At 31.1% G+C, this 13,109-nt stretch overlaps 2 protein-coding genes across 3 annotated transcripts in view; one reads left to right on the top strand and one right to left on the bottom strand.

Moving 5' to 3' along the window:
- The window catches only part of LOC113511136 (uncharacterized), a 166,898-nt gene extending 161,385 nt beyond the window's left edge, over positions 1-5,513 (top strand). For both annotated transcript variants that reach the window (XM_026894736.3, XM_052903194.1), the window contains 2 exons: positions 71-293; positions 536-5,513. In XM_026894736.3, coding sequence (XP_026750537.1) covers positions 71-293; positions 536-2,754 — 2,442 coding nt within the window. In that variant the 3' untranslated portion in view covers positions 2,755-5,513. The remainder of the gene's footprint in view (positions 1-70; positions 294-535) is intronic.
- A 1,246-nt stretch (positions 5,514-6,759) lies between these two features.
- On the bottom strand, positions 6,760-12,285 carry LOC116413368 (stress-associated endoplasmic reticulum protein 2). The gene is made up of 3 exons (XM_052903207.1): positions 12,155-12,285; positions 9,838-9,950; positions 6,760-8,354 (listed from the first exon to the last, which is right to left on the bottom strand). Exons 2-3 carry the CDS (start codon positions 9,922-9,924, stop codon positions 8,247-8,249), a joined length of 195 nt encoding a protein of 64 aa, XP_052759167.1. The 5' UTR covers positions 9,925-9,950; positions 12,155-12,285; the 3' UTR covers positions 6,760-8,246.
- Between the last annotated feature and the right edge of the window lie 824 nt (positions 12,286-13,109).

Below are 13,109 nucleotides of genomic sequence, written 5' to 3'. Positions count from 1 at the left end.
CCAGCAATGCAACGTCAATAGATTGTTATATATTTTCTCGTCATTAATATTAGAAACGTACAAATTACAGGAGCTCTTCGTGCCTATCAATACAAAGGGGGAGATGTTCGAGGTATGCCCGGAGGAGCTGTCGCCAGCGGAATGGGAGGGAGCCGAGCCAACATCGAGCCCGCCGCCCGAGGCCGGGGTGCGGGCGCACCGGCTTCCACATTTGCTGAGCCTCTGGCGGCTGCCCACCAGGGTGCGGCTGTTAGCAGGCACCGTGCCGATCGAGATGGCACATGATGTTGGAGGTAATATACCATTTTATTAATATACATAACCAAACATATTCTGTTCATCTAGCTTCTAGGACATGATCCATTTGTATACCAAACTTTATATCCCTTTAGCTGTGATTAACAAACATTTACTAATCTTTAAATCTTTAATATTTATAAAATTAATAAGATCATAATTTTCAATTCTAGTATCGTATAATTTACTTGTAAAATACAATAGAACCATTATTACATAATATTAATTTAAATTTCAGATGATCTTCTGTTACGGGCGGCAGTAACAGAACCAGTTTTAGTAATGTGCACCCTCCCGGAGTACGGTTCGATGCCGTCCAGTCCGAGTAAGCAGATGGATCCACGCTACCACGCGAAGGATTCCCTTAGACTTCTTCCCCTCAATAGCAACATAAAAGTTCGCCGAACCCAGCTCGGATTCGAGAATGAGAAGCGAATGTTCCTCTCCGCTCGTCTACAGAAGGCTCTTACTTTCTGTCAACTCAACGTTGATAATTGGATTAGACAGATCTCTTACGCGAACTCTACTGTTGTTAGCAAAGGGAAAACTGCCGAGGATCTCATTAAAGAAGACCATGAGCCAGTAAAATTCGAGAAGGAACGCAAATTCACACTACAAGGCCTAAAGATAGATACGTCAAGACTCTTCGGGAAAAGCGAGAAAGTACTCAAAGATATACCAGACGAAACTGAGGGATCTATTATATTTTTAAGTAAAAACGAACTCGAACATATGAATTACGACGTTTATAGCGACGATGAGGGTAAAGATGATAAACCGGAGGAGAAAATTGATCAAGAACAGTTTTCCAATGATAAAATGCATGTCTTTAGAGAGGACTCTGGACAGAAAAAGAACAAATGGTTTAAAAACTTAAAACTCTTAAAAAGCACTGAGAAGTTGACAGATGAAAAAATAACGGCTATTGAGAACAATGAAAAATTAACTGATGTGAAAGATCCGTTCGATCCTCTGGGTGAAAAACACAGTTCAATAGAGCGGTACCAAGATATGGCGAAACTTATTGAAGATAAATTTGGTGCTTCCAGAAAACAAGATGGAACAGCCGAAAAGAGTTACTCTTATAAGAGTCTTACAACTTCTTCATCGGATATGGGGACTAGTCAGTGTAGTTCCAATCATAAAAAACCTATATTGACAAAATCGGTGTCGGTGCAAACAGGTATGCCTGACAGTTCTTATAATACAGAAGATAGTGGAATCAATATGAAGCATGGTCGCAAAAATCTTAGTGTGGATCAAATAAACTATTGCGGTTCTATGGAAAGTGATTCCAGTTCTGGTCGTAAATTAAAGTCTTTAGACGAAAATATGCTCAAAAAGTCATCAGCTACAAAATCCTCTACGAATCTCGAAAGGAGACAGAGGATACAGCCTGACTTAATTCCTGAAAAAGCTATGGCTAAGTCAGAATCATATAATCAAATACAAAGTTGTGAAGATATCAACATGTTTGGAGTCGGATCTCTATACAATGATAGTGATTTCGAAATCAACTATAAACAACATTCGTTTATTACGGAGAAATTATGTTCAGAATTTCACGTTAAAACGAAGAGAGTGCTGAGTAAATCTACATCAAATCTATTGCATCCTAAAAAATGTAGTGAGAAAAAAGAAGGCAGTAACAGTAATAGTATGCCGACAAAAACAGAACGTTCAAGCGATGGCGAGAAACTTGTTAATTTTAGAAAAAAGATTGATAAGCCAAGAGCTCCTACACCTAAGTCTGAAATAGAAGAAGATATATCAGCAGTAGATATTTCAGAAGAAGAACCGCAAACTCAAGTAAAGATCCGTAGGTCCATTTCTTCAATACAGAAACGAAAGCTTCCTGTAATAGAAGATTTACCTTATGGACAGGTAGCTGATGCTGTCGAAATTGAAGAAGAAAAGGTCGAATCGGATGCCAGTTCTGACAATATTTATGCTGAAATATGTACACCAAATGGTAATAAACTGAATGAAGAAGATAATTATGATAATAATATAGACGTACTAGCGAATGACCCTGTGATTTGTAATGTGAAAAAAGAAGTAATAATAAGAAACGATGAACGAGCGAGGCAGATGATAGAGAACCAAGAGAATCCTTTTAGACATATAGAAGTTGTAGTAATAGAGAAGACTACAGATTTTGATTTAGACAATTCAAGCGTGACATCCAGTGAACTAGACGACATGGGAAGTAAAAATGACGTATCGATAACAGTAGATTCCTGGGAGCGCGATAAAGTTAACCATTCGGATCAGAAAATTCATGCGATAAGATTAGAGATAACTAGCAATATGGATGATTATCCGAATGAAAACGAAAGTCAAAGTTTAGAAAGGACAGAAGTCCGACTAAGTAAAGATAATTGTTTAAGCTTTAGTAACAGCATCCATTTGAATGGTACATATCCCAACGAGGCCATTTATGATACTTTAAAATAGTTAGTTGATAAATTCACAGTACACTTTAGTCACAAATTTGCAATTCGAATATAGAGAATTGTTTCGCAAAATGTTTTACTACTATTTTTTATATGTAAGCGAGAGATGTAAGAAGTTATGTTTTTATATCACAATATACTATTTGAAATGATACCACAATTAATATAATATTATTTCACAATGCGGCGGTAGTGAACACATTGCATAAAATTTATTACATATTTTAATTCTCTTAATATATTTATCATATTATAAAAATCTTATAGGCAGACAATAACTGATTTTGTTTGTCTTTTTCCAAATAAACATGCGAATTATACATCATGCACCTATAATTAAATATTTGCAATGACAAATATTATTCTTTGTAAATTGTTTCTATTCAAACAGGTTATAACATATTTATTCCTCTCTGAAATATAAAATAATGGGCTGAAAATGCCCATAATAAAAAAAAAAATAGATTTTGTATCAGACTATGATGTAATCATTTATCTGGTCTACCCAACTTTCTGCCATCATTACTGTTCATTTATTATGGTCCTATATGTTTTACAATTATTATAACTATTACAGGGTCTTGCAACCATCACTTTATCACTGGAAGGATTCATATAAATAATAATTTTATTTTAAACTTATCGCTCAGCTTTCATAAACTGCCACATCAAGTCAGACAAATTCCTATTTCAGCTAGTACGTCCTAAAACTTTTATAATAAATAAACCTATATGTTAATGCCTATATACATACATACATTAAAAATGTCATTGCAAAAATCCTTTAAGGCCTGCGCAAACGATGGACATATTGTATGCGTACAAAATGTCTCTCGTATGCACAGACCATTAAATTTAACAGATACGTATATCTCATTTATAGTATTCTGTTAATTTGAAAATTATCACTACCAGCCTGTTTATTAACCATTAATTACTTATAATATTAATTGACACAAAGTGTACTTACCTATTATGTAAAAAATCACAATTTAATTATTTTATGGCATTATTTACTAATTTTATGGCACCTACTAATTTATATTTACTTGATATTATTATACAATGTCATGCGACCAAAATCCAAAAAAAAGCTATTTAAAGTGGTAAATAATTCAGAGAACTTTAGCAATATGAAGACGATGCATCAGACAAAAATTAAAAAAAAGAATTAGTTACAAAACGAACGTACCATTTTTATGCATATTGATATTAAACTGAGAGAGGATAGTAGTCAATTTGCTGACGAGCCACCCTAGAAAAGCAGCGATTTAATCAGTAGATATGTTTTTGTCATGAGAGGAAACATGACGTCAAAGCTACTATCTTGTTCTTTTTGAATCACATGTTAATGACAATAATATGTATTTATTGATACATTCATTTATCATTTGTTTAAGGGAACTGGAAAGAATAATATGTAAAAAAAAAATATATTGGAGTTGGTCTTTGGAGTTATTAAAATTAAATATGAGCTTTACGGACTAAACCACTAATTACAGTTTATACTTAAAAAAAATAATATACACAGCGCAATCTAGTAAAAACAGAAGTACTACTATTTTAGTATCTATTACTTACTAGATGGCGCTGTTATTATAAATTAAATATGACAAAAAAATAACTAAGCGACATAATTCCAATATGAATATAAAATATCTGGTTAACGATATTTATGTTATCTAATATATAATATAATAATGTGCTCGCTATTTTTTATATACGGTAAAATAAACATTACAAGGTTTTATAAATGGATTTTGGTCGCCTAAGTGATTTCACAACATCGAAAATTATTATACCCTAAACACAAAGTCAAATGTACCTATAGGCAATATAGATGAGAAAAAATGTAATTTGACATAAGATGAAAGTACTAGTGTACTCTGTATTATTATTTTTTATAACTGCAAAAAATAGAAATTAAAAAAATAAAATCTTTTAAAACCTATTTAACTGGCGCAACGAATGTTACTAAAATCAAACTACAATTACAGTAATATAGACTAATTTGTATAAAATTCATAACCATAGAATTCAAATTTGGAATTCTACATTACATACACTTACTTTTTAATTTCGACTTTCTACATTGCTGCCATCTATTATTTGAACAATTGCAGTGTACTTTTACACTTTTTGTAAACATTTTAACACGAATTTTTTAAACGTTTGTGTACGGGGTATTTTAGTCACTAATTTCATTATTAAAATTGGTGCTACATATATAAGGTTAGTTGTAATAGGTTACAATAAGACGCGTCCAGTCATATTATTCATGAAGTTGGCCAATTTACTCTAAGAAGCATAACTGAAATGATTTTTGAACTTTTTATAAAGCACTCACATGATTAATTTAATTAAATGGTTAATGGTTCTCGGGGCAAGTTATTCAGTTTCCAATAGTCTTGGCGAAAGTTGTTCAGTATTTATTATTCTTGGGGCAAGTTATTCAGTGTCTCTAATAATTGGGGTAAGTTGTTCAGTTTCTATGATTCTTGGGGCAAGTTGTTCAGTTTCATGAATACCTTAACTGGAGTTTAGTTTGGTGTACCCATTACGACTAATTCTGTACTATAATAGGTGCTCAAATATTATATAATTTGTTATTAAGGCACATATCACATGACAATTTGTAAATTGAGTGTACCATATAGGTTTAATGTTGTATTGTAAAATATAAATCAGTTAAGTCTGACAATATTGGTCGTGTAAAATTAATGTTACAGATTTGTCAACAAAAATATACGAATTATCGAATGTGTTGTTTTTATTTATATATTTATTTCAATAACTTTATTGACCGAATGAATATATGCTACAAAAGGTGGACTTAATGCTTGTAGCATTCTCTACCAGTCAACTTTTGGGATGAACAGTGAATCAGGAACGTGATTAGGATAGGTAAAGAAATTTACAGCTAATAATGTGTGAATATTCCGAATAATATAAATAAAATAAAATAAAATTAGATATCGGATATATGGAAGCAGGTGAAGAAAAATAGTGGATGATGAGTTCAGAAAATTTTTATAAGTCAATTCGATTGTTTAAGAAAGAACATCAATAAAAATATTCAAATAATGTCATTGACAGAAAAATAAAATAAAAAATATAAAGAGGTTTCACAACATATGTATACTTATACACAACATATGAAATATACATTATAAACATAAAATGATGATTCAGAGGGAGATTATGTATAAAAGACGTTGGTACTTCTGTCCTATTCGTGTTTTTACCGTTAATCAGTTGGGTTTGCATGACTGTATTTCAGTTTGAAGGGTGAGATATGGCAGTGAATTTACAGGGTACAGAGGTATAATACCTTCTTCAGGAATGGCAACGCATGGAGGGAGGTGTATCATGGGCGAAACAATAATATATATATATATATATATTATTGTCCCAAGTTTATATCGTCAGTGCATGCAAGGTTATCATTTTATTATCATTAATAAAAAAACTGGTAACAAATTTATTGAGAGTACGCCATTGATGTACATTTTTTTTAATACAACTTAGAATGGCAAACAAGTCGACGGCCCACCTGATGGAAAGCGGTAACTGTCGCCTATAGACATGAGCAGTACCATGGACATAACAGAGTATACTGTTTCGTCCATATCTTCCATGCGTTGCCATTTCTGAGGACTCAGATGTTATTCCTCTGTACACTGTAAATTCACGCCATATCCCATCCTTCAAACCGAAACAGTTAATGTTAGGTGAGAAAGCACTTCAGTTGGCCCATTATAATGTATTTGACTAGAATTAACCAAGATGGTTCCTAGGGAGAACCGTGAAGAGGTCGACCTGATAAGACATATCGCTAGCAATGAGGCTGGTCCATCTAATCATCCCTTTTTCCCATAGCGAGAGAGAGAGAGTCAAGTCAGTAAATGCCAGTGACATCCCGCAAATGTATATCAACAGCGCAGACGGAGTAACCATTCCAGTTTCGTCCCATCAGAAACTCAAAAGTAGTGAAATAAAACCAATATTCCGACAAATATACTGTAATCAATAGAATTATATTCAAAATTAAAAAAATAGAGTTGACAAATTATTTTATTACTGTGATGTTAAAATAATTAATCTGGACAATATACGACAATAAAATTGAACTATATATTATCAATAAATAATAATAATAATAAAAAAAACAACTTTACCAAAAGTCAGTTTTTGTGCGTCTTTCAACACAATTGTCTCAATAAAATTAATAGGAATGAACGAATTAATAATTCTTCAACAATATTCATCTAAATGCTTCAATCCTCATCACTTCGTCAGTCTACTACAATAATAGATGTACATACAATAATAATATGTACTACAATAATAGACTTTATACCAAATAATTTTAAGTATATTTTGCTATAGATATATTGAATAAAATATAGATAAAAAAAACAGCTCTACTTCATAGATTTAACTATTACATTTTTATTATTAAATCTTGCTTTTAACTCGTTAAAATTCCATATTTAATAATAAATATACATTATAAAAACCATCGAGGTCAGAAGGGAGAAAATGTTGGGACACATAATACGACACGATAAACTTATGAACATTATAATAGACGGTAAGGTAGAAGGAAGGAGGGGACGGGGAGGCCAAGGTATAGTTACGTTAGGCAGATCAAAGGACGTTGGTCGAGGTGAAGGGACTCGCTGAAAATCGTAGAGCTCCACCGATGAGCTCCACTCTCAAATACAAAATGGAAAAGCTGCATTTTCTATTTAACAGACCTCCAAGTTGCGGATCTATTATTGTAGTAGATTGACCAGCACTCTTAATATTATTTTTTTTTTTTACAATATACAAGAATATATGAACAATGTTTTCCTTTGAGATTATATATTTAAATTCTGACCTTATATGACTAAACACAATAAGATGCAACTTTCGAAGCTACACAATGATTGCGCAGTGAAATAATGCACATAAATGTTATGTCCTCTGTTACAGTCGTGACTTGAGAAGTTTGATAAACACAATAATTGGGGCCCATTCCGAAGTGTCTGCTCTCTAAATATATATTAAAATTTCAATTTTATGATATTACAGTGAAATATTTATTTTTAGGACGAATATGAACTAATTTACTAAGTTACATTTAAGTTAAAACTGTTATAAAATTTAGTTTATGAATGTTCATAAAATAGTAATATTGCTAAATTATCAAATTCAAATATTAAGAGAAATTTAGAGAAGAAACAGAGCTTCAAAATCAACCCCGAGTGTATTTTGTTATCGAAATGTCTTAATATACAAATATTGAACAAAATACAAAGAATGGTAAGCGGTATAAATAATTTTGGCGCGTAAATACCTACATAGTAATGGAATGCAGGGTTGTCTATCTCACTCTAGACTTGTATGTGTGAAGAAACTACTCAAGCCACAAGTAGGGATTGCACTTTTGGGTAGTATTTATCAGTCGAAGAATCACATGGGTGTGGGAGGGGGGGGGGGGGCGGTCTAGGCGAGTCTTATGGATTGGATAATTTGGAAGACCGCCGAGCCACAGACTACGAAGATGAAGAGAGCTAGAAGCCATGGTGCTACAGGGTACTGATCGTCTTTTTCCTGAAAAAAAAAAGATTACATATTTAATATATTTTTTTAATTATATCATTACATATAAGCCGAGTTTGGACTGATTTAATATTTAGAAGATTAATACAATACAATATATTTCATAGTAATGGGGGGGGGGGGGAAGATTGTTAGTAATTGGATCTAGCACTATATCCTATCAGGTCGACATCCACGCGGTTACCCTTGGAAACTATTGTGGTCCACACCCCTAACTAATTGAGCCCTGGCTAACTGACCTGCTTTCATCCTCACCTATCATCTCTCATAACCCTTAAAAAAAACCTTAATTATTTTTTATTTATTATATTATTCTTTATATTATGTTATTAGTTAAGCCATTAAGGCAACAACGTCTGAGGATACAATCAAGAGCATTCGGACATGATCCATTTCATGAATTTTCCAAATCAGGTAACAACTGACGGAGTCTTGAGGCTAAAAATATAAAAAAAAAAAACAAATTGAAACCCTCATTTTTTAAGTAGGTTGAAAACAAAGGTAATATCGACTACTTAGTGAAAATAAACGAAATTAAGTATACATAATTATTAAGTATTTCTTTTAGTTATTAAATGAGTACACTTAAACATGTCCAATCCGATTTCCCGCGGCTATTTTGTATTGCGGAACATTAACATTGTTTTACGCAGTTGGTTTCGATAATATAAACACGCAATAAGTAATGTAGCCCTTGTGCTGGCGCAATAAAGTCCATAATAAAATAGCACACCACGTCAGAGAAAATATTCCGCTCAATGTCACAGGTGGTTTGATGTTATTGAAAAAAATTTCACTGACATCAGTCGCTTTGACTCGCTAATCTATTGTTTGTTTATTTATTATTACTTCGTATAAAATTCGTTTGCTTGGGTAGCACTGTCCCATTAATGTTTTTTTTTTTAATGGATGATAATGGAATGGTAACCCCGCCAGCGCTAATTGAATATGCTGTTGTGGCCAAAAGCCAGCCACGAAATTCCATAAAAAAAATAAAAAAAGCTCAATCCATAAGGCATTTTAAATCATAATTAAAGACTGTGTCCCTGAATCCCACAAAAAAGACTTTAACTGTGATAAAACCAGTTATTTAAATCTAAATACACAAAAGTGAGTTTCGTTTGTTATTTCTTGACATTGTAATGGCTCAACCAATTGCTACAAAATTTGGTACATTATTTGGGATTGGGAACGACAGAGGCTACATTTCAATAGATTTTAAAAAGAAGAAGATTATCAATTCGGTTGTATCTTTTTATGTTTGTTACCTTATAATTATGTCATTTGTAAATTTGGAAAATTCTTTTTTATCTGAAAGGTAAATACTTTCAATTTTATATCAAAACAACTGATTTTGCCACAATTAAAGTTGGTTGTTTTTTGGTGGAACAAAATCTTAACCTTATTATATTCACTCAAAATATCCTGGTTAAGGGGATGAAAAGATTAGTAAAGATTAGTCAGTACAACTAACCTTGGTGGTTTTGGGCACATTTCCTCGCATGGTGATGTTTTTACTGGCGATCTCGTTGGCGATACGCATCCTCTGTTTTGGCGCCATTTTAATTGATTTGAAATATATTTGTCCTGGAAGAATGTGAACACAAAAATTTAATAAATAAAAATACAAGTTAAATTTGGAGTAGTAACATATCTATGAATTTTGTCCAATTGGTTATAATGGGCTAACTGTCCTGGTTTCATCCTCACCTATCACCATTCGCTCCTGCCCCCTCCCTTTACCCCTCAGCATATACCAATAGTGCAGATTCCTATTTCATTATCATCCATTAAGAATACATATTTTAGAAATAAATACTAATGAAAAAAAATAATTACATTGAACATTTGTTATTTAATCCTGCTTATATCACTCTAAAGATTCCTGTGAAATTTACTACACTGATAGGTAATTACCCTTACCAACACATTATACACTAATTTATATAAACAAATGTGTCATTAAAATGGTCGACATTTTTGACACCAGATGACACCACCTTCATATGACTACAATAATTATATATAATAAAAAATAGCTTTAATGCAATTTATAACTGCCCTTACATTGCACTATAGCTATTGAAACTTTATTAATCAATAAATGTGGTAATAAGTACCAATTAATGCAAATGACATTCTCTACCTGCTAACCTTTAGAAGGTGCATTCCATTTAATACTCATAAAAGGTATAAAAAGCTCATAGTAATGAACTTAGCATCTTCAGAGATAAAAAAAATGTCATGGGTCACATCTAGAGATAAGTCACAATTATACTTTATATTTACAAATAAAACAATTTAATAACTTAAGTATTCAAAACAATATGTAGGAAAATCCAACTATATAGCAACCTTCACAAGACTATGAAGTCGCATTTTATTATTTTACCGGAGGGAGACTTTGTACAAGTCTTTTGTTTGGGTATGTATATAGGTGACATTATCACTTTCCATCAAACTTGTTTCCTATTTCCATATGTTTTAATGTATTGTAATCATCATGTGTTGGAAGATCCAAACCCTTATCCCAAAAATTCGGGTCCACATAATGTTTTTATCCATATTACTCAAAATTTTGGCCTTTAGCTTTATGACTGGCCACCTGTCTATATCAACTTTCCTTCGGAATTAATATTGTAAAATAGTGGATATAGTACATATTACAATGATAAATTTATTTCAAAGAAAATGACAGGTAGAGTTTGTTTATAAACTTATTATGAATACCAAATAATGAATTAGAGGGGGGATAAATTTGATCATTCAAGTTGAACGACCATTTTAACTGTGTAATCTCACAAACTAGAATTTTAATTGTATAGATTTCATTTATGTTATTATAAATGTTTAATTACTGCAAATTAAGAAAGGATTTTTATCTATGAATACATTATGGAAATAATTATTTAATTCAAATCTCTCTATATTAATACTAATTCTTATACAAATAAGAATAACACACTCTGATATCAAGAACTTCTACAAGATCACAAATATATACCATTTCACTATATTGACAAGTTGCTTCTCTTTTCATTATCTATTTAATTGCTTTTAATACATTGATAAAAAAGATAAGCTGATTAAAAAAATACTTAATAAGTTTTCTTATACCACTAGATAAGAAATTAATTAGTATATAAAACTTGAAATACAAAAATGAAAAAGAGAAAAAGAATAAACTTACCTACAAAAAAATGTGTAATAAAAACTGTTAAATAGAAGAATAATATATAGTTCTTCACATAATTCTATCAATAAATATCCGAATTAATACTATTACAATAAGATAATAGCCTTTAACAGTACCTAAATGTATCCACTGACGCAACTTTCACTATTTGTAAATTAGCTGAACAAATCTTAAACATCAAAACTATGGACAATTAGATACGATATTAATTAATGGAATGTTTTTTTCTAGAACAATATCGAATTTTCAACATAATTTTATACGTAATTTGGGTTTGCGTCGCAAGGAAATAGCGGAAAAACCCGATCTAATGTTTGCACAGCTGTTAGAAAGTAGATTGGGTTTTCCAATGGAATATTAATTTTAGCAGTAAAATATATGAAGTAAAATTAAAGTTTTATACGTTAATTAGGTGTATTTTACGGTGTAACACGATTTTCCACTAAATCAAGCGATGTTATCAAATTGGGTTTTCACAACATACGACATTTAAAATGTAATAATATTTAGTGATATTATAATAACAATTTCTTGATTGTAATAATTAGAAGCGTTCATAAATCTATTAAGTAAGCAAAATAAAAGGAATACTCACAGTTATATCTTATAATTAGGGCTTTAAAGCCGAACGCGTACAAGCTCACTTGACACGTATGTAAAAAGTGAAGATTTTATTAATGGAAGGAAAACGTCAACAATAACGAAATGTCACACGTCATTACGAATCTCGAAAATCGTAAGTTTATGTTACACAGAATAAAAAAGTTCGTATGATATCTATGCAACCAATTTATTACATTTGAAAATTTTATATTATAATATGGTTGTTGCAGTTTGTATTTTAAATTAACTTCTTTGTAACATTTTTATTATAATCAAGTACTGGCAGTTATATTTTTATAGAAAAATGATATATAATTTTTCAAATAGTTTAAAAATGATCTTGAAAACACAAGATTTATTTTTATCTATGTTAAAATATAATTGATAAAATATATTTGGATCAGAATAATTACAGTTTTCAACAATAGTTTAGCCTTTTATTATACTTATTAGTATAAATATTTTAGATAAAGGCGAAAATAATATGCCACAAAAGCAATTTTAAAATAACATCAGTATGTTTATATTTTATGTTTGTAGGTGGTAGCATAGATATATTTTCCTGTTTTATCAATAGTAAAATGGTGTCGACTCTTAAATAAGGTAGCGATTACCTATTTGCTCTGTGGAATATTGCGCAAAAAAATAGCGACACGCGTATTGTCTAATGTTGCCAATATAAATAAATAAATTTAAAATCTTAAATGTAATATATACTAAATAATATAGATAATAATATTTAAATATAATATAAATAAAAATATTTGATAAAGATTATCACAGTGAATATTATTATTTAAATAAGCAATGAAATAAGGGGAAATGTATTTGATATGCACCTCCTGCCATCTATTAGCCAGTAGTTACAAATTTAATTTAGAACTGTCTCAACTAAATTAGTTTACAAATTCGGCGATAGATGCCGACAGGTTTATTTTAAAGTACTC

Source organism: Galleria mellonella, unplaced genomic scaffold, assembly GCF_026898425.1.
Source record: "Galleria mellonella isolate WM207_F2 unplaced genomic scaffold, CSIRO_AGI_GalMel_v1 utg133, whole genome shotgun sequence".
In the NCBI taxonomy this organism is placed as follows: domain Eukaryota; kingdom Metazoa; phylum Arthropoda; class Insecta; order Lepidoptera; family Pyralidae; genus Galleria; species Galleria mellonella.
The sequence above is the reverse complement of the archived record's forward strand: the minus strand, read 5'-3'. Positions and strand labels throughout refer to the sequence as shown.